This window comes from Perognathus longimembris, chromosome 20 (assembly GCF_023159225.1).
Source record: "Perognathus longimembris pacificus isolate PPM17 chromosome 20, ASM2315922v1, whole genome shotgun sequence".
NCBI lineage: Eukaryota > Metazoa > Chordata > Mammalia > Rodentia > Heteromyidae > Perognathus > Perognathus longimembris.
This window is the reverse complement of record NC_063180.1, coordinates 2,585,563-2,613,193: the sequence shown is the minus strand read 5'-3', so window position 1 is coordinate 2,613,193 and position 27,631 is coordinate 2,585,563. Positions and strand designations below refer to the sequence as shown.

Genomic DNA, 27,631 nt, shown 5'->3' with positions numbered 1-27,631 from the left:
TTAAAATTGTGGTGCCCTTTGTATTGTATATGTTTATCTGATTTGGGGATGGAAAGGGGCATCACAGAAACGGTGAGACAAAGGATACAGGGTGATACTAACAAACTTTAACTCTCAAAACTGTATAGTATGGATCTGCTTAGATGCAAGCCCTTGAAACAATGAAGTTGACCACCATGTAGCTCTGGGACTGGAAGGCATGATAACTGTAGGACTGTAATCAGCTGATGATTCATTTTCTGCCCTTATGTCTAGGTCAGGCCAAAAGATGAGCTCTTTGAAGGATACCCAGGCACATATTATAAGCACTAAAGTCTAGTAAAGTATCCCCAAGGCATAAATAAAATCTACTAGTGTTATACAGTTAGATATTAAGTATTGTCTGTCTACATAGTATACAGAACCCAGGTAGGCCTGAGTCATTCCTGGCCACTAGTTGTCTGAGGAGATGGGACTTAGCAAATAGAGTAAGTAGCAAATGCAGGGTGCTTTCTGCCATTGGTCAGTGTTAATTGTACATAGCATGTGGGATTTATCTATATATTCTGAAAGGAAGGTATATGCATTGTGAAGCAAGTACCATTATGAGCTAGCTGATATGTTATATTTAATTTTAGAGAGAAGGGCCAGAACAGAGTCTCATGCCTGTAATTCTAGCCTCACACTGAAGGATGAGGTTCTAGGACAACCAGAGAGACTCTCCCTCAAAAACAAGTAAAGTACAAAAAACTGGGGGCATTGTTTAAGTAGTAGAATGTCTCCTTGACAATGAGACTCTGAATTCTACCCACAGTACTGCCTCTCTCTCTCTCCTCTCTCTCTCTCTCTCTCTCTCTCTGTCTCTCTCTCTCTCTCTCTCCTCTATCAGCCTGTCAGTCTGTCTATCTAGCAAAAGGTGAAATTAGATTGGCATGCTGGGAAAAGTTCTAGGGATAGTCAGTTGTGATGGATTACCAACAGTGTGGCTATGCTTTTTCCCAAGATTTTTTTGTCTTTAATTTATTCATTTCTTTATTGTCAAAGTGACGTATAGAGGGGTTACAGTTTCATACATAAGGCAATGGGTACATTTATCATCCAATTTGTTACTTCCTCCCTCGCCCCCCCCAACTTCTGCCCTCTCCATCTCCCCCAACCACATGAGTTCTAGAGTTGGTTTACAACATATAGTTTTGTAAGTATTGCTGTTGCATTGGTTTGTCTTTTTATCCTTTGTCTCTCAATTTTGGTATTCCTTTTCCCTTCCCTAGTTCCAATACACGTATATACAATATCCAGGGTACCAAAATCAGTTACAGTGACATCAGGGGAAAAACCACGGCAAAGAAAGACAAAAGAAAAAGGGCATAATTTCACATGGTATGTTGAAAATCATAACAATGACAAACCATTTTTTTCTATAACTTGGAGTGCATTTAAGTTAGCATCATCTTATGTGTTCATATAGACACAGGTCTTCAGCTGTTGTGATCTTCTGCTAGGACTATCCTACATATATACTAATTATTCCCAATGAGGGAAACCATAGAGTCCATGTTTCTTTGGGTCTGGCTCACTTCACTTAGTATAATTTTTGTCCAAGTCCTTCCAGTTCCTTAGGAATAGGGCAATGTCATTCTTTCTGAAAGAGGCATAGAATTCCATTGTGTACATGTACCACAACACCCAGGAATTTTATAATTTAAAACTGTCACTGGTAGCTCACACTTATAGTCCTAGTTGATCTTCTGAGGTTTGCAGACAGACAAATCCAAAAGAATATTATCTTCAGTAAACCAGCAAAAATATGGAAGAAATAATGTGTGAGCTGTGAGGAAAAACCTTAAAAAGCCAAGAGTTTGAAGATTGGTAGAGGCACAAAATTAAACCAACAAACAACCAAAACGGTAAATATAGTTTTTATATTTTATTCCATTTAATAAAAAGATGACTAAATAAAATATTTAAAACAAAAGACAAGGTAAAAAGTCTTCATATACTAATTGCAGAAAATCAATTTCGATACTCTTTGATCATATAAATGAGGACACATAAGGAATAAGTAGTTTCTGTGCTTTTTTTTCTTTCATTTAAACATCAAAGCAAATGTGAAGAGAAGGGGGCTGGGGATATGGCCTAGTGGCAAGAGAGCTTGCCTAGTATACATGAGGCCCTGGGTTCGATTCCCCAGCACCACATATACAGAAAACGACCAGAAGTGGCGCTGTGGCTCAAGTGGCAGAGTGCTAGCCTTGAGCAAAAGGAAGCCAGGGACAGTGCTCAGGCCCTGAGTCCAAGGCCCAGGACTGGCCAAAAAACAAACAAACAAACAAACAAATGTGAAGAGAACTACACATAAATCGCAAATCTCTTCTTCCCATAAACATTAGCAATAGGACAGATGATGGAACGGTAGCAGGAGGAAGAGATTAGGAATAGAATAATGTTAACATTTTATTTTAGACCAATTACCAATTGTGTACAGATATTTGTTCCTTCATCTTTTCTATCTCTAGATTTCAATTTTTATTTTATCTGTAAATGGTAATAAGGGTAATGGAAAGTGCTTAGCAGAGTGACTAAGCTTCAAATAATGATAACAATACTTCAGTAAAGTCTTTTCTTCCGAGAGGAGGTTGTCAGTTATCTCGTAGTCCATGGTGATTATGAACATTAGGCATGTTAGAACTTCATTTGTATTATTAACTTTATAAGGCTTTTTATATGTTACCCCTTACTTCTTGCTAGGATTGCTTCATTCATAAAATTTAGTTTTCATAAGAGATGAGGAGAGGAGCTTTTTTTAAAGAGTAAATGTTTGAGCAGGGGAAAAAATCCAGTGGTGTAACTCCTCTGAAGAACTAATTTACAGCTTAACAATATGAGAACCAGGAAGCAGGAAGGTGTATTGCTGGGGAATGAAGTGAGGAAGTGGGGAGTAGATAGATAGAGAGAGGAAGGGTGGGTGAATGCAATAAAATATTCATAATGTATAGTATATATAATATATAAGGATACAACATATTCATAATATTCATATGTGGAAATGGAACAAGGCAACTTGAAGAGATAGATGAGCTTGAGAGAGATAGGAAGGAATGATAAAAGAGATGATTTTGATCAAGAGGAATTATACTCACAAATTGACATATTGAATTGAAACCCCTTTGTGTAAGTACTTAAAGATAATTCTTTGAAAAAGAAGAAATGTTTGATATTTCCACAGCAGCATGCCCCATGATATCCCATGATATAGGACTGTGCACTCATGTCTGATCAGTGTCAGAGAAATTGAAGATATTTTCCCAAGGGACCTGATTGAGAACCTTGGCAGAGGAAAATATCATTGATGTTTTTTGTTATCTCAGAGCTCACTGGGTCTTTCTCTCTCTTCTAGACCTTTGCAGGAAACATGAATGCTGACAGTGTGGTGCACCATAAGCTACTGCATTCTGTGAGAGCCCGCTTCATCCGCTTTGTGCCATCGGAGTGGAATCCCAGTGGAAAGATTGGCATGAGGGTGGAGGTCTATGGATGCCCCTACAGTAAGTATCTACATGTACTCAGGAGCAATGCTGTTGTATGTTTGTGACTGACACTCTCCACATATCACCTGTTTATTTACATTGAGAATGACAATGGGGGCTGGGAATATGACCTAGTGGTTATAGTGCTTGCCTTGCATACATGAAGCCCTGGGTTCACTTCCCCAGCACCACCTACATAGGAAAAGGCAGAAGTGGCGCTGTGGCTCAAGTGGCAGAGTGATAGCCTTGAGCAAAAAGAGAATGACAATGATCACCTTACGGAGTTCTTTGCAGATTTGAAAGAACTTATAGATACTTATTCAAAAATGATCTCTATGCCAAGAAATAGAAAAGCAAGCTTTCTATTTAGAGCTGAATGAACTTAGAAGCAATATTGCTATGAAGGTTTTAAGTAGAGAGCTCTTGGATTTTCAGCCATCATTTGTCATTTGCAATTAAAAAAATAGGCAAGCTCTGTTTTTTTTCCACAGAAGTGTGATTTCCTTAAGGAAGATGCAACTCTGCCATGGATAACAGTTTTAGCTTTTATCATAGATACTAGTTTGTTCTTCTTAGTGGTCACCTGAGCATTTTACACTTGTTTTAATGGACCTAGGATTACAAAACCATTTCCTTGTCTGACACACCCAACAACATGATCTCTCCAAAGAGAAATAATACTCTTGCCTACATGATTCATTCAAAATGGAGCCTTCTCATGGAAAAAATACTGTGTAAGTTTCCGTGCTTATTTATTCAACTTCCTTTTGCTCCTCACAAGCTGTTCTGGCCATTTCCCTGTCTCTAAAATATGCCACAACTTTACTACCTCAGGATCTTGGTATCGTCTGTTCTCAAGGCACAGAACAGTTTTTCCTAAACTAATATTGTCAACTCCTTCTGTCAATGTGATTGTCAATTATAATGTCACCTCATCAAGCAGTCCTGACTTGTCCTCTAATGTCATCAGACCTAGGTCCTAGACATCTAATTTCATCCTATGGTCACATGGGTAAGTTTATTTACCTGATAGTTCCTACCAAAAATCACTGTCTGAATTGCTTGTTTTTTTCTCTAATGATTTATTCCATGGAATCCCAAGTAATGTAAGCCAAAAACTATGAGATAAAGCACCCTATCTGTTAAGTATAGCTTCTCAATATAGATTTTTAAATGATGAATAGATATTACATCCCAGCTTCCTGCTCTTAGCTTATAGTCAGGTTTTTTTGTTTGTTTCTTTGTTTTTTCCAATCCTGGGCCTTGGATTCAGGGCCTGAGCACTGTCCCTGACTTCTTTTTGCTCAAGGCTAGCACTCTAACACTTCAGCCACAGCACCATTTCTAGCTTTTTGTTATATATGGTGCTGCTTCCTGCATGCTCAGCAAGGACTCTACCACTAGGCTACATTCTCAGCCTACAGTCAGGTTCTTATATAATCATGTGCTGTTAAATTGTTTTTTTTTGTTGTTGTTATTGTTGTTGTTGTCATGGGACTTGAGCTCAGGGCCTATGTACTGTCCCTGACCTTTTGTGTTCAAGGTTAACACTGTATCACTTGAGCCACAACCCCACTTCTTGCTTTTTTGATAGTTAATTGGAGATAAGAGTCTCACAGACTTTCCTGCCATGATCCTCATATCTCAGCCTCCAGACAGCTTGGACTATAAGCATGTGCTGTTGATACCCGGCTGTTTATATTTCTTTTTATGTAATTACTTCCATTTCATAAATCTTTTCTACAAATTTCCTTTTGTATAGATGATTAAAATTTGGTAAGAATTCAGAGCTCTATAATTTACGGTATGAATCTTCATCATTTTGGAAAAAAATAGCATATCAATTCACTCATTTATTCATTCAGATGGAGACATTTATTTGGCACATAATTTATCAAACCTCTTGTAAGTCACTAAGGATGTAAAGAAAAGCAAGACCATTTTCTGGACTTTCACAAGTCCTCCATTTGTACTTCAAAGTGTTTTTCATGATTGGATGTCATCTGTTAATTGTGTGATTGCCCTTCTGATGTTTGCCTCCCTGCCATGTTACTTAGCTTCACAACGGCAGTAACTGTGTCTGCCAGGTCTCCCAGCTGAGCATGGTGAGTTGAAACTGCTGAGTCTATAATGGGGATGTAATAAAGCCATGCAATAAGGAATGGTATGTACCCAATAGAATCTGTAATACAGGGGAAAGGCGCAAGAGGAGAAAGCCATTGTCCTGATACTAGCATAACTCAGATGACATTATCCCCATTAGCCAAGGACACAATATGAAGAGTCATTTGCCTGGCATGAAGGAGACCATGGAAGCAGGAGAGCTGGAACATAGGAAACAGGTAGAAAAGAGCATGATTGAGTTATGTGCATGTGCAAGAGGTGACAAAGAGAAAAGTGTGAGTTGGAGATACTTGCCCTTGCTCTTTCATTGCCTGTGCAGTCTGTGTCCGCATTCAGCAGCTTATAACAGTATTTTCTTACCTGCAGGAGGAAAGTGACTGATGGCATGAAGAAGCTCTCACTCCAATGTAGTCATTCTTGACCTTCAGTTCTCTCTTAAGAAATCTTACTATCTAAGTTTGGAAAGCATTTCCTTATTGAAGAAGACAAAGTTGACTGAAAATTTATGAGTTTTATGGTTCTTTAGTTATCTGCCACAGAAAAATCTAGATGGACTCCTCCAGTATATTTTGTTGTATTTTATCTTGTTTCATTCTATTTCCTTTTCTTTCTCCAAGTCTGGCTTTAAAATACCCTTTCTTTTTATTTATTTTACAGTCACTGGTCCATATCCTCAATGCCTCATCCTCTAGCTGTGTTTGTCTTTGTCTTTCCTCACCCCACACCTCAGTAACATGCACTGCTAGTGTCTCTACTTGCTAGACGTTTCTGAAAAAGGCACAAACGTCTCATCCACTCAAGACTCCTGGAAAGCTTTTAGAAAAGACTGTGCTTCTCAGTAAGTTTTGTATTACATACCCTGGAGGTTCTTAAGTAATAAACATTCATCTTCTACTCCCTGCTCATGAAGATCAGTACCTTCTAATATGACAGCTTCTCTCTGATTCCCCATATTCATATAGGCTATTGCCTTTTCCAAAAGTACTGTTCCACTCCTATGCTAGGAGGAGTACCAGCTTCCATTTACTACTCAGCTCAAAAGCACCTACATTACAAAATGCGTCTGACTCTTGAGTCTTTTTCTGGATCAACATCCATAGATTAGGCTTCAACTATAGGTGTCATCTTGGGATATAAGCAATTCTTGCTACTGCTCACCCTCTACATCTGCCTGATTCTCCCTTACGCTGACACTGACTGGGGAGGGGGGAATATCAGCTTCCTGCCACTTCCATGTCCTCTCCTAAGTCCACAGTAGAATAGAAAAACATGCAGGGATGATTAAAGAAATGGAGATTTTAGTTCAAACTCCAGCACTGGCACAAAAAAAGTAAACCATGAAAAATTTGGGTGTCAAAAAAAAGACAAAATTGGCAAAAACAGTGATTTAAACCAAAGTTATTGTACAACCACTTGAAGATCATTTTTTTCTGAATAATTACTTATTAACTGTCAAAGTGATAAACAGAGGGGTTACAATTTCACACATAAGGCCATGGATGCATTTCTTTTATAATTTGTCACCTCCTCCCTCATTTCCCCCCTCCTCTCTACCCCTTTCCCTCTCCCACCATGAGTTGTTCAGTTGGTTTACACCAAATGGTTTTGTAAGTATTGCTTTTGGAATGGTTTGTCTTTTTATCCTTTGTTTCTCAATTTTGATATTCCCCTTTTCTCTTCCCTAGTTCTAATACCAGTATATACAGTATTCAGTGAGATGAGATACAGTGATAGTGCGGGGACAAACACAGGAAGGGGATACAAGAGGATCATCAACAAAAGAAAGCTATGGTTTCACATGGCATGTTGAAAGTAATTACAACAGTGATAGAACACTTGTTTCTATAACATGGAGTTCATTTCACAGAGAATCATCTTATGGGTTCATAAGGGCATAGCTATTGGGTTCTTGTGATCCTCTTCTGTGACTTGCCTAAACCTGTACTGATTATTTGCTATAAGCGAAACCATAGAAACCATGTATCTTTGGGTCTGGCTCACTTCACTTAGTATAATTTTTTCCAAGTCCTTCCATTATGAATGGGGCAATGTCATTCTTCCTCATAGACTCATAAAATTCCACATTTTCCTCATAGACTCATAAAATTTCACATTTTCCTCATAGACTCATAAAATTCCACATTTTCCTGATCCATTCATCTACTGAGGGGCATCTAGGTTGGTTCCATATTTTAGCTATGATAAATTGTGATGCTATGAACATTGCTGTTCTGGTGGCTTTAGTGTGTTCTTGTTTGTAATCTTTTGGGTAGATGCTCAAGAATGGGGCTGCTGGGTAGTAGGGGTGCTCTATGTTTAGCCTTCTGAGGAATCTCCATACCACTTTCCAGAATGGCTGAACCAGTTTGCATTCCCACCAACAAGGAAGTAGGGTTCCCTTTTGGCCATATCCTCTCCAACATTTGTTATTGTTAGTTTTCTTGATATAGGACATTCTTACTGGGGTGAGATGGAATCTCAATGTTGTTTTGATTTGCATTTCTTTTATGGACAGTGAGGTAGAGCACTTTTTCATATGTCTCTTGGCCATTCTCATTTCCTCACCAGAGAAGTCTCTTTTTAAGTCTTTATCCCCCTTGATGAGGGTGCTATTGGTTCTTTGCGATTTTGTTTTGGAAGAATGTAATGTTTTTTAGTTCTGCATATATTTTAGATATGAGGCCTTCGTCCATTATATGGCCGGTAAAGATCTTTTCCCAGTCTGTGGGCTTTCTGTTTATCTTGCGAGCTATGTCCTTTGACCTGCAGAACCTCTGCAATTTGTTGCAGTCCCATTTGTGCCACCTTTCTTTCATTTTTTGCATTTCTGAGCCTTTGTTAAGGATGTTTCATCTTGTGCCAATGAGTCTAAGAGTTTCTCCAACTCCTTCTTATAGTATTTTCAGGGTATCTGTTTTTACTTAGAGGTATTTGATCCATTTGGAATTGATTTTCGTGCAGGGTGACATACAAAGATCTAGTTTTAATTTGTTGTAGGTGTTGAACCAGTTTTAGCAGCACCATTTGTTAAAGAGGCTATCTTTCTTCCATCCTATTTTTTTAGCTTCTTTATCAAAAATTAAGTAGGCATAGGTCTGTGGGATCATTTCTGAGTCTTCAGTTCTGTTCCATTGGTCCTCAGGCCTGTTCTTGTGCTAATACCAAGCTTTTTTTTTTTTTTTTTTTTTTTTTTTTTTTTACTATAGCTTTGTAATACAGCTTGAAGGTTGGTATTGTAATTCCTCCAGCACTGTTCTTTCTGCTTAGGATTGTTTTTGCTGTCCAGGGTCTTTTATTGTTTCTTATGAATTTCTGGATTGCTTCTTCTATTTCATTAAAAAATGGTGATGGCATTTTAATGTGTATTGCATTGAATTTGTAGATAGCCTTTGGCAACACTGCCATTTTGACAATATTAATCCTCCTGATCCAGGAGCATGGGAGGTTTTTCCACTTCCTTTGTTCTGCCTTAATTGTGTTTTTCATGTTTTTATAAAAGTTCTCATCATAGAGGTCTTTCACTTCTTTGGTTGTTATTCCTAGGTATTTTATAGTTTTTGAGGCTATTGCAAAAGGAGTTGCATTTCTGATTTCGGCCTCAGTCTCTGGGTCATTGACATATAGAAAAACCATTGATTTTTGAGGGTTTATTTTATATCCTGCTACTTTGCCAAAGTTTTGGATCAGCTCAAGTAACTTGGGAGTAGAGACTACAGGGATGTTTAGATACAGGATCATGTCATCTGCGCAGAGAGAGAGTGAAGATAATTTTTTAATAAACAAGTTTTTCTCATAAGATAGTTACTAATGGTAAGTAACTACATGGTGTAAATAATTATATAGTATACAATAACAAAAAATAGCATCCATATAGATAACTTGTTCTGAGCAAGTTGTGATTCTTTCTTCAGCTAATTCACTTTGGTTCATAACATGCCCATGTGTGAATATCTGCAGCCAAGCTTAAGACATGATTTTCGTTTTCAAAGGAGTCAGCAAAGCCTTCCTTCGTGATGGTTTTCCTCTTTTGTCATCTCTCTTGTTAAACTTATTTATCTTTGGTCAATCATGTTCGTGTAACAAAGGACAAGCTTCCTTTCAACTGTTGAGTCAAAATGAGGAAGATGTATACTTCAAATACAGGTGTTAATATAGAACTGAATAAGGCAATGCATATCCTAAAGAGAAAAGAGAAGAAAAGATGAGGAAAAAAGGGGAACAGGCCAGGGCTGTCATTAATGGAGACACTTGCTGGAGAAGAAAACTAATAGTTCTTTAGTGGCAGCTTTCCCTTCCTTGAATTAGCCAGTCACTAGAAAGGCTGTAATCGCCATCATGATGAACACTGCTAAAGCACCTCTTTTTACTTATAGCACAATATCATGTTACACACACCCTGCACCTCATGGCAACTATTCAAGGCAGGAATTCCTGGCTGTTACCATTGCTGTCATTATGCATGTGCTCGTTCTGGGTCTTGAACTTAGGGCCTCAAGCTCTTTCTAGAAACTTGTTTTACTCAAGGTAGATGTTCAGTCATTTCAGCCACACTTCCGTTTCTGTAACTGTATGTGCTGCAGGAAATAAAATTAATTTATTAATATGAATTGACTATTTTAAAAGTTAAGTAACTTGCTTACTAAGCAAAATAAGTTTTCTGAGTCTTAAAAGTCTGTACTATACAGGCGCTAGTGGGTCATTCAGTAATCCTAGTTAATGAAGAAACTTGATATCTAAGGATTGTGGTTTGTCGCCAGATACTTTTCTCAGATTAACCACTAAAAGCCAGAAGTGGAGCTGTGGTTCAATTGGCAAAGAATTAGCCTTCAGAACAAAAACTCAGGGATAGTGCCTAGGACCTGAGTTAAAGCCTTGGGAATAGAAAACAAACAAACAGAAAATTAAAAAACCTAGGAGACAGTGTCTAAGTCCTGAGTTCAAGTCTCAGTTCAAAAGCACTGGTACAGGCACCACTGAATGTGTGCATGCACATGTGCACACACACACACACACACACACACACACACACACACACACACTTAGTATAGTCATTTGAGCTTCTATATGCTTAGACTGCTCCATCTTTCCAGGGCCCCAAGCCCTAGCATTCTGGCAGCTGTAGTTAATCTCTCAGTCTCTTCAGACCTCACAGCTCCTGCTTGGCATACCTCATACATCCTCACAAGTCTTTCCTTAACTAGCATACTCAACATCTCAGTAAAGACCACTTCATACCTAAATTAAAGTGAGACTCATTCTTGCAATCACCTTTTTCTCCTTGTTCCCACTGCAAATCCATCAGCAAGTCCTATCACTATTATTCCTCAAATCACTGCAACTGTGCGCATTGCTTTTCATCTCTCAGTCCCCAGCCAAGAGTGGTTATATCTTCTGCTACATGGATTTACATTAAGCAATTCCTTTTTCCTTGTCCCTATTTTCAGTCCATTATCAATGCTACAGTGAGCATGATCATCATAAAATGCAGAGTTGAGTTCCTGTCCACTGAAAACCTTTCAGTGACTTTTCACTACACTTTGGAAAAATCCAAAGGTCTATGTGTGAAACATGGAACCAGTTGGGTGAATAGGTCACTACCTCACACTGTACTCTGTTCCCATTGGCCATCTGTGTGCTCAAGCACAACAAGAGCTCTTGCATCTCAAGTCCTCCTGTGGTACTCTACATGCCTAGAATGTGGTTCCTTCCTTCATTAGCTTTGCTTGTTTTATATTGTTTTTCTTTAGGTGAGTGGGATATTGGAGTTTGAACTCAGGACCTTGTGCTTACAAGGGCTGTCCTTGATACTTAAGCCATATACTCAGTGACTTTTTAATTTTTTTTCTTTACTTTAATTTTAAGGTAGGTGCCCAGGCCTTTTACCAAGGGCAGGCCTCTGAGCATGATCCTTTCAACTCTACCTGCTGTGTACCTTTTTCCCTCGATACATAATCTGCCACAACTTTCATGTTATTTTCTCAGAATTGTGTTCTTCCCTTTTCAATTTAAATAAGATTATTATTGATTTTAAAAATCCTTCCTTGAAATAGTATTCTTGTGCTCACAGACTTGACCACCAAATACAACTACCTTTCTATATTTGCCTATCACATAGCTACTTTTGAACTTATCATCCACCTTCTGCATATACATCACCATTACATCTATCATGCTATAAACTCCATTGTACCAAAGACCAATATCGACTTAGATACTCAGAAGTCAGGAAAGAGTAGGGCCTATTTTGGTCAATAGTGGAGGGAAGAATATATCTAGTGTCAGATAACCTTTGAGGAAGATGAACTCAGTTCTGTACCAGTACTGTTCCCAGGCTCTCTGCTATGACCTACGCAATCAACATCTGACATCTGAAAATGTTCAGTCACCTCACATGAAAATTTTCTTCTAGATAAGACCAAACATTATATTCAATCATCTGATACATAGATTTGTTTTGATCCACAAACTCACAACTAGCAACCTATAATTTGGAGACATTTACAACTTAGAAGTTTTATGGGAAAATTTTAGTTATCACCAAGACTAAAGACTCCTATAAATCCTCTATCCCTTGCTTGCATTTTCAAACTGAACTCTGCATAAGAATCACCTGTGGGTAAAATTTTCAAATCTACTCTGCAATCCCACTAAATCACAATATCTAGGTAGCCTCACCCACCCACAATAGGTCTTATTGTAGTTGTTTCTAGATATTTAAGATAAGAAGATAGAACTTAAAAACTATCATTTCACTCAGTCAGTTCTTTTTTATTCTATACTGTCATTTTCATGTCAGTAATTGTAAAACATAAGGATTCTCAATGAAATCTGAAAACTTTTAAAGGCTGCTTAAAGTAATGTTAAACACATCAGCTCTGGGCTCTAGAGATGGCAATCTATCTTTACCACCAGCCAGGCATGTAGTCTAATGATCTTGACTCATCTGTAATGAAGGAGGTGATAATAGTGATTGCCTCATGCATGAAATTGCATAAAGAAGCACGAAAAAATGTTGCTTCATTCAATATTCAGGCTATACTTCTTCCATTTCCCCTCCTTTCTACTAAAAAACCACATTTCTTCCATATCTCTAAGGAAGGAGGTGAAGTTTTTGTTCTTTTAAATTTGTTTTATTTATTTTTTTGTTTGTCTTTGTTTTTTGTCAGTTGTAGGCCTTGGACTCAGGGCCTAGGTGCTGTTCTTGAGCTCTTTTGCTGAAGCCTAGCAATTTATTACTGTGAGCCACAGTGAAACTATCAGTTTTCTGGTGGTTGATTGGAGATAACAGTTTCACAGGGACTTTTTAGCCTAGGCTGGCTTTGAACTGTCATTCTCAGATCTCAACCTCCTGAGTAGCTAAGATTATAGGCATGAGCCACTGGCACCTAGTTTAGGAAGTGAGTTTTTAACAAAACTAAGTCTTGAAGGGTTTTGATACCATCAATCCATCTGAAGAGTTTAGGCTACATTGAGTTTTCTTAGGGGATTCTGTTTACCTTTTTTATATATGGGAAGATAAATTTTGAAAAACTTTATTAATTCCAGTCACAAAGTTGCAATCCCTATCTGCCTCAAATCATATAAAATAATATTTATTGAAATTAACTCCAGTAAATGAAAAGAAAAAAAATAATAATTCTAATCAAGCATCTGTCAGACTTTCCAGTCTCATGAAGACTTTCAGTCATCACTGCAACGCAAGTCATCTTCTTTCTACTTTGGACTTGGCATCTACTTGGTTAATCACTTCCAAGTGGCATCATTCAGAATCATTACATTCAGAGTTCAGGTTACATTCTTCAACTCCCAATAACTTTTCTTGTCATCTTTGCTTCAGCTGCCCTCCTTTGCTGTTGTTTACATCCTCTGGGGACATATAAAGAGAGGCTGCCAAATTGGAGATTTCAGCTGTGTTGTTCTAAGGTTGGTGTGGTGCTAAGGGAAATGTCAGATGGTTCTTTTAACAACTCTACCTAGCACTTAGAATTATAGACAGACAGAATGGTAGCTTCCAGGTGGGGCTTGGAAGTCCCATGGGCTCTCTGAACCCTACTTTAGAAAATTTGGTACTTGGCCAGGTACCAGTGGCTCACAGCTATAATCTAGCCACTCAGGAAGCTGAGATCTGAGGATTGAGGTTGGAAGCTAGTCCTGGCAGAAAAGTCCTCCTGGGACACTTATCTCCAGTTAACCACCAGAAAACTGGAAGTGGAACCATGGTTTAAAGTGGTAGCATGCTAGCCTTAAGCAAAAGAGGACAGTGCCCAGGCCCTGAGTTCAAGACTGGAAAAAAGAAATCCTGGCACTTTAGAGCTAGAAAATCCTTCAATCCCATTCATTGTAATGATAATACTTTCACTCTAGACATAGAAAACTCAACTCCAAAAATGTCCTCGAACTAGGACCATGACAAAATACGCCTTTCTTCTTGCTCCTAGCTCCAGCAGAAAAGATTCAAAGTCTCTTATATAAAGATATAAATGTGTGTGTCTGTTTGACTGTAGACATAAGAAAAACATGATGATCTTGTATTTTAAATCAATGATGTCTTTATGATGTTTCTGTATCACTGAAGAGTTAAAGGCTCCTATAACCACGAATACACATGACTCAGTAGTTCCTCTCTAGGGAAATACCTCTCTTTGGGAATACCAAAATAACTAAGACAATCTCTGCTTTTAAGGAATAAACAGACTTTCGGAAGAAATGAGAAGCAGTTCAATGCATGCCTGTAAATACAGAGATTGAGGATATTATCTTTGGTAGGTAAAGCTGGTAAAGAGAAGGAAAATTATAGACACCTGTTGTTCCTGATTAATTAATGCTCTGTTACCCTGTGTGTGTGATTTAACCTAATCATTTGAGCAAACACTTTAGGCAGCAGTAGGCTTACATGAAAATGTTAAGGTGTTGTTCCTGACCATTTGTTTTATTTTCTTCCTGTTAAGTGGTCACTGTAGTGACTTATGCAACACAGCACTGGATCTAGCACTGTATTCCTTAGATTTTTCCCCTCTCCACTCATAAACAGAGTGCTTCATACTACCAAATAGGAAACCTAGTCAATTTTTAAACAAAAAAATACCCAGTAATAGCAGTATTCTGACAGTATGATTTAAATAACTATTACTGAATAAATAAAACACACTTCCTGAATGTTGTGTTTGAAGATCATTGAAGATCAAATGAATCAAGGAAGCAGCTAATAATCATATTACAGTGTTTCATTAAGGTTTGTTGCTCACTAACAGCCTTCACCTTGGTAATTCCTGTCCCTCTGAGAACCAGGATGTGATAGTTGTGAAATATGGTTCCAGCATGAGAACTTTAGATAATTTGCTTTTACTTCCTTCTCACTTTCTGCCTAACTGCATCTTTCATTTGGGATGGTCATATGTCTTCCAGCTTGATCAGTGATGTCCTATTCCATGTTTCTTGGTCCCACTTAGTTATTTATATCTCTTGTTTCATTGCCACTGGCTTTTGTCTGCCTAATGAGTTATGGGAACCATAACCACACTTCCTGTTATTATAGCCTGCCCTGCAAAGCAACTCAGTCATGCAGGCATAGTCATTTCTGTTTGGGTTACATGGCCTGTGTCCTTATCATCTTTGCTTCTGAGAGTACAAGGGTCAAAATGATTATAAAATTTTCCTAACACTTGTCAATGAACTCATATGTTAATTTATGAAAGGATATCTACTATGAAGATTTCCTAAAATAAATGCATTCTTTTCCATGTAACCTTTATAACTTAAAAATAGCAAAATTGCACTACACACATTAAATTTGCCTACGGATATTAATATAGTAGCATATCTAAAACCCTAGATGCTGGGAGAATAGAATTTTGTCAGAGATAAAAAGAACATTGGTTAGGGCTAAAATTCAGTTATGGTTTTCCATTTTGGTACTTTGCTTTTATGGTATCTTGAGACCCATTCTGTTTTTAGATCTGCCTATCAGACATAAAAATGCCAGAAATTTTGTGAGAACAGTTGAACTTATAATTTGTCACAGTTCACATTAGAAACTTTTACTGTGGTAGTGGCTCATCTGAGGTTATCTGAGTTTCTGATAAGGCCTGGAAAGGTCACCGAACATCTTGCAGAATTTATGCAAAATTGAGCTGACCATAGACACTTTGGTGTTTTGTGGATTGCTAGCAAAAGCCCTTGAGTCTTCAGTGCAAGCATCTGGTCTGAGTAATAATCATTCTTTCTTATGGAATGTGTCTTGAAAAAGATTTGCAAATGTAATTGTAAAGTGAATCTTCATTACTGTGAGCAAGGGAAGAGTCCGAGGGGCTCTAATTGTCTCTGGATAGATACTTATTTTCTCCTCTCAAAATGGAGCTTTGACTTGGGGTTGTAAGAACCTACACTCCTTTTCTGGCCCACACTGGAGCCTTGTTCATCTCTTTTGGGGATTTCAGCTTGGAATCTTTTATTCAGTAGAGTCCATTTTTAGCTGGCTTGTTGACAAGTTACCAGCATCCATCAAAAAAATCAGAATCTGCCTTTAGAACTCCATCTTTCTCAGAAAACAAGCCATGACAGCTGGGTCAGCAATTGTGGACCCAGTAGGAAATCATGCAGCCCTGGCATTTCTCTGCTCCTTAGGGAGTGGAGGTAGCATGTGCCAGATATATACTGACCTGAAAGAAGAGGATGTTGAGCTGAAGAACCTGCCCTTAATGGAGGACTCTTGAATCTGTAATTGGCCTATTCTTCATATTCTAGACAAAGCTGCCAATGTATCATCATTGTAACAAACCACAAATTGAATAGAATTGAGTTTGCAATAATGAAATCCTAAAAATCAATTTTGAGAAAGTGGGAGAGATTTTCTACTCTAGGAAGTAAATATCTAACAGCTATGTTCTGCATCACTGGTAATGTGAATAGAATAATGAACTCTGAAAACTCTGAAGAATTGTCATCAGGTCTTAAAAAACACACATGTTCTTTATCAGGGGTTGACTACCTTGGTAAAAGATAATAAAACCGGATCATACCACTGAAGAAGGCAGCATGGGTATCAGAACTAGAACATGAGTCTACTGTACAAGGAATCAGGATAATTTTCTTTAAAAAATATATAACAACAAAAATAAATGAAGATTCTAAAAACAAAAAACAAAAACAGAACTTACACTGCAATTTTACAACTCTTGAATGCATTAAGGACTATGTATTTAACCTCAAGATCACATTGAAACTGTATGGTTTCATGTTGAATTGGACCTTTTTGTCAAAAGACCCTGACTCTGGTTCCTGCTGGAGAAACATGGCTTCCCACAGCATCTGGGACACTAAACTTCTGCACAGAGCAACTTTGATTTCCCCTGGATCAGTATGGCCTAGGTGGCTCCTTAGTACACAGCTTGCAAGTTCCATGCCGCTGACTTTCTGTGTCCACAGTTTGGTGAGGTCCTAGATCATTTACTTCTGGAAGACTCCTTACCTACATCAACATTGTTGGTCCTGGGAATTGCTACTCGAGCCACTGCTCTAGCCAGACTTATTCTTGACAGATCTGTCTGACCAGGTCCTTTCTCTTCTCCTTGTTTTGAACATGAGCCATCTCACTGCCAGCAGCAATTTTCCCTCTCCCTTTAGCTGCCTACCTCTCTACTCATCACTTAAGACTTAAGAGAAGCAACAGCTCAGCAGCGACACCTCATCCCACAGTGGCCATCTCTGTTAAAGTTATCCCTGCCCCCCTCTGTGCTACAAACATGGGCCTGAAGTCTTGAAAAGACTCAACCAACAGGTAAACCAAGAATGTGTAAGTGAAGTGAGACCACAAGACCCAAGTAGGATTGGAGAGTTGAACTCAGAAGCCATGGGAGGGTGGAGAAAACATTACAAATGCATACATAGAATGTCCCTAGACAATTGTGTAGTTTATCCAGGTCTCCAAGAAAGAGCAACTCCTCTGAATAGTGTTATGTATGAAAGAGAGCAAATACAAAAGAGGAAAGAGCAAGGACCAGGCAATAACCTCTCTTAATGTAATGTTTTCCTGATACTGACATCTTTTTCTTTACATGCACACACACGCACACACACACAGAGTGAAACACAAATTTCACAGACAATTCACGAAGGCCTTTATGTTGTCTGCAATCTTTAAGACAGTTCTCTGTTCTTTAGTGAGGAAAACTGTGGCTCCAGGGTCATGCAGCTCATTCGCTTGGGATCCCTTTGAGCAAGTTCAGGGTCCTTCTGTGGTGTGGATTTCCCATTCTTCACAGGAGAAAAATCTGGACTACTCAGAGCCTTACATGAAGTAAATGCAGTAATATGTGCTAATTAGTGTCTTTAACCCCTAGGAAGGGTTTATTTAATCCAAAGAATGAAATTTTTTTTTTTTTTTTTTTTTTTGGCCAGTCCTGGGCCTTGGACTCAGGGCCTGAGCACTGTCCCTGGCTTCTTCCCGCTCAAGGCTAGCACTCTGCCACTTGAGCCACAGCGCCGCTTCTGGCCGTTTTCTGTATATGTGGTGCTGGGGAATTGAACCTAGGGCCTCGTGTATCCGAGGCAGGCACTCTTGCCACTAGGCTATATCCCCAGCCCAAAGAATGAAATTTTTATATACATTTCAGAGGAACTATCAGAGGGAATATAGAAGATAAATATTTCTCTTTGGTGTTTTCTCTGTGGTATATACACTACCTTCTTAGATGATTGTGACTCCTCCATATGCCAGTAAAACTCATTTTTACTGCTGGTACCACCATCTAGTATAGTTTTGCTTTAATTTTGGTGTTACTGGAGTTCTGAACTCAGGATCTTTTGCTTTTTATCCTATCAGCCCATTTTGTTTTCATTGTTTTTCTAATAACTTTCCCCCAAGCTGGACTGGTCCTTGATCCCCTATTTAAGATTTCATTGTAGCTAGGTACAATGTGCCCAGGTTTTTTTATTTATTGGAATAAGATCTGAAACTTTTTTTGTCCACACGGATCTCAAATGTGATCCTCCCAATCTCAGCCTTCTGAATAATTTGTATTACCAACCCCCAACTCCAGCACACTTTCTGTTCCTTTCTCTTTTTTTATTGTTGTTTTTTTTAAGGAACTCATCAAGATGCTTATACAAGGTAAATAAAGCATGTGATGTTCATAGCCAGACTCATCTGAAAATTAAGGACCAAATGATATGATCAGGATATAGGGGCTACAATAATGTATAATTTGCAAAAACAAGAAAATGTTAATTTTGTTAGAAAATATTAAAGATATAGGTTTTTATAATTAAAATATTTCCATCTTAAAATTATTTTATCAATATGAAATTTAGAATGGTATCTGGAGGAGTTATTAAGTATTTACTTACGGAAATCTTTAATACTTCTTAAAAACTTCTCTTTAACTTCTGCTTCTCCATCTGTGAAATGCCCGATCCTTTTCGTGTGTGACTTAATTAATATTGCAAATGTCCAGGGTTTGGGGCTGGACTCTCTTGCATATATAAATAGTTTCTCAGTAAGTGTTGGTAGAATAAGCTTCTACACTACAGCCTGGCTAAGTTGTGCTCACTGAAAAGCATATCTTTTTGCTGTAATCATGAGCTTATTTGAGCAATGCTACAGGCCCTGTACCTCAAGTGACTGAACAAGGCTGTGGAATGACATAACACTCTAAATGTGGGTGAGAAACCAGCATCCATGGGTGAGCCAAAATCTTGGTAGACAGAAGTTAGGTAGGATCTGTTGGTATAGAGGTACCGCAGTGTTTCATGTGTGTTGAGTGTTTGTATAACCTGAGTCGAGTGCTGGGATCTAAATAAAGGCAGCAATGTCCATGAATCCCTGGCTTTCATGAAATACACTGTTAGGTTGGAGATCTAGACAAACAAAAAATGCAAGATATAATTCCAATGGAAGGTTAAGAAAGGAATGACTGTATACTTTGAAAGGAGACCTCTAAGATAAAAGACACAGGGAACTATAGTGCAAAGCTGAACACCAGGGAATCACAGTCAAAGGGGTCATGCTTGGGAAAGAGCTCAGCACAACTCAGAATGACAGTCTGGTTAAAAGTCTCATGGAGTAGGCTGGAAGCTTGGCAGGGTTAACTCTGCCAGTTATTAACTACACATATCATTTCTTTGTGAATGATTTTCTAACATGTTAAGTAGAAATAATAATAACTTCCTCAAATGGTAGTTGATATGATTAAAACTCCATGCTCAAAGAAGGAAGAATGAAAGAGTCTGTGGTATGGATTTCATTCAAATTATTGTTAACTGACCACACACACACACACACACACACACACACACACTAAAGTCAACACTATGCCAGCCAGGTGTGGGTTAGAAAGAGTATCAAGGATGAGATAGGAGAGGTAAGTCGAGCCAGATCTTACTGAGTTGTTTTTTTTTTTTTTTTTGGCATATCAGGTTTACCTTTAATTTTAATTGACATTTTGCTCAAAACACACAACGCTGAACATTTGAGTGGTTCCATGTTACAAGGTTCTGAACAAAATCCTGACATCAAGCAGTTACATCCCTAGTCAGTTATTTCACATTAAGTGCAGGTTATTTCACATCAGTGTTGTGCTTGAGTGGAGCACAAGATAAGCATTTCAGATTAATACATTAATTCTAGCACCTTTCAATAAATACGAACCACCTTTTTTTTTTTTTAAGTATGAAGGTGTCATTTCAGTAGGGGCAAATAATCCAGTTCACCAGCAGTACAAACAAGAGCAGCATTTTCAAAGTTGAGACTAAATTTGTAAACACACCTGCTGGCACGATACACATGCCTGCTCAGCCAGGCCTCCGCTCAGGCTCAGGGTCAGCTCCCACAAGCTTCAGGTGATGGACTACAGAGACTTAGCAAATAGTACATGGGTGATTAAGGCAATCCGAGTAGGATGGGATTTCTTCTAATGGGCCAACTGATAGCATTTCTAGTCCAACTCAGCCTTAGAGGCCAAGAGAGTACTCCATAACACCACCTGATGAGACCCTACCTTCAGTGGGGACATCTGAGTGCAGAGCTGGTGGGGTGAGGGAATGGTGGTGGAGGAGGAAGGAATAAGGGAGAGGGGATAACTTTATTCAAAATTCCCTTTGGATATATAGAATAGCACAATGAAACCCCCTCTTATTACAAATGTGTGTTAATTCACAACGAAGACAAATGCAGAGGATGCCCTCCTTCCTCTTGCTATTTCAAGATTAATGGTTAGTCCTTTCTAGTAGATGGGTCTAGTAGATGGGTCACATGTTTTCTTTCTAATAAACATTCAACTTTACCTACACCTTGCAGCTTTATGTCTTAACTCTTAAGGACATCCTCACTTAAATACAAACACTGAGTAGATTCTGCAGCCAATAATTAATATAGAGGGGGGAAAAATCACTGCTAGTAAATGTTTTTATCCTACATTGTTTAGCATTTACCAACTGTCCAAACCAAAGGTCGTTTCTAAGTTAGAAAAGTTCTGATTCCAAATCCTCCACTGGCCATGTGCAACACAACTTATCCTGTTCCCCAAAACTTGCAGCGGAAGTTGCTCTGCTGTCACCGACGGCGAATGGGCTTGTAGACACAAAATGCCATAAGGATGATGGTCACCAGCAGGATGCTGAAAATGGTTCCCATCAACACCAAGTTCTGTCCGCTCCGGGGGTTCCTCTGGGTTCGGGGCCTCAGCCTGTGCCACCAGGACGCCGCACAAACAAAGCCACCACCACACAGGACGCCGCATCTTCACCCGCTCATAGAAGCCAAGAATCCAGTTCCCCTTACTGAGTTTTGAATACTAAATTCTCAATTAAAAATAGTTCACTGAAGGGCTTTCATAGAGATGGAGCATAGAAGACTGTCAGATTGTGGTGGCAATAGTTGAATGCAAGAGAAAAGCTATGGGTTATTTTTAAGTATCTGGAAATGGTGATGAGTGTTTGAAAGATGCTGCTCACTATCACATGAAATCTACTGGACTCCAAAGCCCCCCAAATTCCTTTCACAGTCCTTATCAGTCACACCAGTATCCAAACCTTTCCCACTGAAAAATCCCTTTGGTTTAGTAAAGGAACAGGGGGCTTAAATGTTGTAGAATGCCTTTATATTTCCAGGTGTGAGCTTACAAAACTCTCACAATGACTTTGTAATTTTCTGTATATAGCTTTATATAGATTTAACAGAAACTTACGAAAATAAAAAAATGTGCCCCAATCTCCAGCCAATAAGCATAAATACCAGAGCACTAATCATTTGTTGATTTGAATATATATAGCACAGACATACATATACATATGTATTTGTATACATATATACATGTATAACACATATATACACATTAACATATGTGTATACTATCCATAGATCTATGCTTCTTCCTCAGATATAATCCATATTTCTATGCCTCACAAATCTAGTCACTAACTAGCAAGTCACTGTGGAAAGAGAATGTCAGTCATAAGTGTTCTGATAGATGTTGATGGAGAAGAAACTTTGTAGCAGCTACTGGAGAAGAAAGGTTCTGAGACCCAAGACTTGACTAGAGAACTGAAGGCAGGATTTAAGGAGACAATGATATCGCAATGAGATCATAAAATGCAATGGGATGTAGGAAATGACAGTGAAATTATATTTATAGTTATATTCTTTAAACAAGTATATTTTTGCCCAGTTTTACAGAAAAGGAAAGTAAAGCCCATAGTTTTTATATAAACTTGACTTATTCCAATGTTTGGTTAGTAAAACTACAGGTCCACAAATCAGCCTTCTCCTCAAAGTTGAATATTGCTTCCAGAAATAAATGGTGCAATCCTTATATGCTATTTCATGCATATGAACCCACAAATATCTTTCCCTTTTTTCCCCCCACATCAAATTTCACTAATAACTGTGATTCTCAGGAGATTTGCAACATAGTCATAGTGTGTTAGGTGTGCTTATACTGTGGGCAGTGATGCTAAGTGGACACACTGAGGATAATGGGATGGTGTTTCTCTTGGTCTGATAATGTAAAGTTAGAACACTATATCTGCTTGTAGGCCTGGGATAGAGAGCTCCATGAATACATATAGAGTTTCAGTTACTGGATAGATGAAATCCTTGCATGCCTCAGCCTGTTGGAAACAGTCACACTGGAAAATAGATCTTTCTGCACATCCTCTGCTCCAGCCATGTGAACCTCCTGTAATCCTGAGTGTCATCACATTTTCTTGTCCTCCTGCTCCCTTCTGGAGACTCTCTATTTTGTTCCACTTGTATCATTCATCAGTAATGTACTGCTTATTTCTTCAGTAAAACTCTGTCTCAATCTTCCCTTGTTGAGCTGGGTCAGTCTCTGCTGCAAGTGCCTGATGTCCTGCACTCACCTTTACAAGCTCTGATGGGTTCTGTGGGGCTTTTCCAATCACTGCTGGGCAATAAAGTTCCTAGGGATTCAATTACTCGTGCAGAGTCTTGAGTAGTGGCAGCCTGGAAGATGTCAGAAGAGGAAGCATAAATACAACACACACACACACACGAGAGAGAGAGAGAGAGAGAGAGAGAGAGAGAGAGAGAGAGAGAGAGAGAGAGAGAGATTCAACCCAAAATGTAAGAAGCTCAAACATGGCAGACTAAGAAACATGGAGGAAACTTGGCATCTTCTGGGTAACAAATCAATGAATAAAAAAATTAAAACACCATCATCTATGCTGAAATACTTCAATACTAGCTTCTTGAGTAAAGTGGTTAGGAATTCAAGGCCCCTCATAATTAACACTCTGGTGTCTTTTACTGATTTAAAACAAAGATACCCAGTAAAGTGGTATCATTTTGACTCAGTTGTCACTTTACATGTATTAGAGTAATTGATTAAATTGCAGCATCCTTTCCTAGTGGACATAACAATCTCCATTTTACACATCCAGTGACCAAAATGACACACTGTGGCTTTCAAAGTGCATGATCTGTACTAATACTTTGTAATGTGGTTATCTGCCTGCCATTGATTTGGGTAGAAGCCCAGTTTGAAGGACAGGTAGAGATACACCTCTGTAGGAGGAAGGTTCTGGGGAAAGGATAGAGGTTGTAAGAAACCCCTCTGCATCTAGGAGGGTCCTTTTATATTCTGGAATCAGCAGCAGCCATTATGGTTACAATCACTTTCTATCATCAGGGCAAATTATGAAACTGCCTTCTTCAACTATGAAAGAAAAGTATGATTTTTATTTCAGAATTTCAGAGTTACAAATGATATTTCTACCTCCTCGGTCAGGAACAATGTATTTAGTTTATGATTATGTATGCTCAAGCTGAGGATTTTTATGGCTTGACAAATAGTGAAAAACATGACTTTTTCTTGAGTATTGAATTTCTTTTTCTTTTTTTTTTTTTTTTGGCCAGTCCTGGGTCTTGGACTCAGGGCCTGAGTGAGCACTGTCCCTGGCTTCTTTTTGCTCAAGGCTAGCACTCTACCACTTGAGCCACAGCACCACTTCTGGCCTTTTTCTGTATATGTGGTGCTGGTGAATGGACCCTAGGGCTTCATGTATATGAGGCAAGCACTCTTGCCTCTCGGCCATACCCCCAGCCCCTTGAGTATTGAATTTCAAATAAGAATAATCCCACCCCATCCATACACCCATTTGCCTCTAGAGAAGATGGTGTGAATCTGTCTCATCTCATAATTAAATAACCTTATACTTTTCCTATTAAAAAAGCAATCAAAACTTCTGCATTTGTAATAAAGAATCATAAAAGGGATGCTAAAATAACCTATAATAGCACATTCCAAATACAGCCCTCCTTGATTTTTTGCATATATTTGGTAGGTATAAATATGTCTGCATAAGTTTAAATCATGATTACTTGTCCCTTTGTTTTGAATTTAATAATAATGGAATTGGAGAGCATTATATTAAGTGAATTAAAACATGCACAGAAATATGTATACTGCATGATCTTATTTATGTGGATTCTAAAAATACTTATCTCATAGAAGTTGGAATACAACAGGTTACCAGAAGCTGGTGCAGATAGAGAAGATAAGTGAATAGAGAAGGGCTTCGCAATAACAGTTAGGTAGAAGAAGTAAGTTCTGTTACTGTATTGCATAATAGGGTGTCTGATTTAATTATAATTTGCTGTACTCTTCAAAATGGTTAGAAGGAAAGAGTTTTGGGTTTCATCTCAATGTTGCATCAATCAAGATGTACTGTATTCATAAACTGCTTTGTTATTGCAATTTCTTTCTACAACTATGTAAAGATAAAAACAGTTTAAAAATGAGAACAAGTTGAGAAATTGCATATATTAATCTTAGTTTGATATTATATGATATATATGGATTTTGAATATAACATCGATATAGTACTCCATGAGGGAATAAAACCCTTATGTATAAATTATGCATACAATATCTCAAGAACAAACCAAAAATAATGGAAAATCAATGTTTACATACAGACAATAATTTATATATTTTGTTACATAATAGGTAATATATAGGTGATAGAGATAAACAATAGATGATAGGTGAATGAATAGATACAGATGATACAAAAACATGATAGATGAATAATAGGTAGGTAGATAACTTAAAATAATATATTATCACCCTGAAACAAAGTATATGGCAAATAGCCAACATATCTGCCCTCTCTATTCAAATGCCGTATCTTCCTTAACTGGCTATTCATTTCCATTAAACCTATGAGAAGTCTCGGATTCCTTTTCAACACAGGACTTTAGGAAGTACTAACTATTCAACCTGATTTGGCATAATAAATTATGTTTCTTATTCAACTCCAGCCTTGTGCTTGTGATGAGATCAAATGATTCCACCTGTCAGGAGCAAATTATCAAGGAAGACAAATCCTAATTGGCTGCTACAACTCAGGCATCTAACACAGGAAAGCCTGACATGGGTACCTGTGGCATTCTCATGCTATCCCCACAAACAAAGTCTGCTACATCACTGATGAGATTTATCCTTCTACTCATATGGTCAGTTCCCTTTGACTCAGTGTATAGTGGCTTCTTGTAAATAAATAATTCCCTCAGAGTCTAATTAGATTGAAGTTAGTTTCTATGCTTCCTATTGAGAAAGAACCTTCTGAAGCTCAAGAACATTTCATTGCATTGCACAGCCAGTGACTACAATAGAAGCAGGGTCAGCAATCAGGAAAGATGAGCACTGACTTTTCTTTACCTCTTCTCTTTTTGTGCCCAGAATCAGATGTTGCTGACTTTGATGGTCGCAGCTCGCTGCTCTACAGGTTCAATCAGAAGCTCATGAGCACCCTCAAAGATGTAATATCCCTGAAATTCAAGAGCATGCACAGTGATGGAGTCCTGTTCCACGGGGAAGGGCAACGAGGAGACCACGTAACTCTGGAACTCCAGAAGGGAAGGCTCGCCCTGTATCTCAACTTGGGTAGGTTTGGGATAATCCTGCTTTAGCAAGATCCCAGTGATAGACACTCATCCTAACAGTGTTACTGGGGGAGTGCTTGATAGACAACCTAGAAAATGTATTTTCCTTAACTACATGGCAGTAGAAAGTACCATATTTTGAAATGTTTGCGCCATAGGTAGCATTCTTTGACATAATGTCATTATGTCACTAGGGTAATGCTATGTGAGGAAATAAGAAAGTAATTTTTTTTTGGCATTTGTCTAGCTATCTGTTTCTCCATTTATTTCCCTCAGCAACTCAAACTCCAATCTTAGCAAGCTTAAACACATATCTATTAGGCTAAGCTAGAATCTATTATCTGTACTTTGGGGAGTTGTGTTTCACGGTGAAGATGGAGGACAAAACTATTAGTTGTTTTGTTCTTTGTCCCTGGTAGAGGGAAGAGAAAGTCAGACTTTGGGTAGGGAAACTTACACTTTAGAATGAAAGTCGCATTTTTGAATGAGAAAAATAAACTTCCTGGCCCTCCCATTTTTTTTTTATTGCTTTGTTAATGAAAAACATGTTTACTTTAGGCTTTCTGGCTATACTTGGGTGAGCTTCAGATTTGTCAAATGCCAACATTTTAGTATATGCTGTTCTGCCTCTGCCTGGTCAAGATGGTGGTGTGGAGATACTATCCCAGCATTTCCATTCAGGAGTAGGTCTATATTCGTAAGCAACTCCTTATTGCAGGGAAAGTGGGAAAAGGTCTTTCCCTTCTTCATATGGAAAATGCTTATGTCAAGCAATGTGAAGGAGGCAAGGAACAAAATCCCTAAAGCAGCAAAGGAAAATGAGGGAGAGAATGAATTTACCTATGACAGTGAACTTCTAAAATATATACAACTACTGAGTTCAGAGCTGGATAGGTTTGTGCCTTAAAATAGTGTTCTGGTGTGCTATTGGACTTGCACATCTTCCAAAATGGGCAAAAGAAAAATACAAAAAAAATGACAAGCCAGGGAATCTCGACCCCCACTCAAATCAAACAGGAAAAAGAGGAGTCAATGAAAAACCTACAGGATAGTCTTCAAAGTGCTCCACAAGCACTACGTGCAAATATGATCAATGAAAAGATGGAAAGCATGTAGACAGCCAATTACAGTTCTCTAGAGGAGTTCACCACCTCCACAAACTGAATGCTCAATGAATTCCAACAGAAGGAAAAGGAGTACAATGGAAAGAAAGACACTCAGTTACAAGGTTGGAGAGAGAGCACTCAGATCCAAACTAATGAAGTAAAGAAATCCATACAGGACTGAAAAGAAAACTATAACACAGAGATGGAAGCCGTAAAGAATGACCAATCAGAGGAAGGGAGATTAAAAAAAAAAAAAAAAAGTAGAACGTCTGGAATCCAGAATAGATGATATAGAGGATTGAATCTCTGGAACTGAAGATAGTTTAGAGTTTATTGAGAAAGAACAAAAAATAATTCATAATCAATCAAAACAGCAATACAGATCACTACAGGATCCCCAAGATACAATGAGGAAGTTTAATTTAAGGCTAATAGGTATTGAGTAGAACCTAGACAAGGAAATAAATGGTAATTTGTTTACCAGAATACTGGCA

The 27,631-nt window shown here is 38.3% G+C and overlaps 1 protein-coding gene across 3 annotated transcripts in view; it reads left to right on the top strand.

Annotated features, from left to right (window-relative positions):
• Positions 1 to 27,631, top strand: part of Cntnap5 (contactin associated protein family member 5) — a 936,592-nt gene that overhangs the window by 409,568 nt on the left and 499,393 nt on the right. For all 3 annotated transcript variants that reach the window (XM_048329504.1, XM_048329503.1, XM_048329502.1), the window contains exons 4-5: positions 3,377 to 3,524; positions 25,829 to 26,032. In XM_048329504.1, coding sequence (XP_048185461.1) covers positions 3,377 to 3,524; positions 25,829 to 26,032 — 352 coding nt within the window. The remainder of the gene's footprint in view (positions 1 to 3,376; positions 3,525 to 25,828; positions 26,033 to 27,631) is intronic.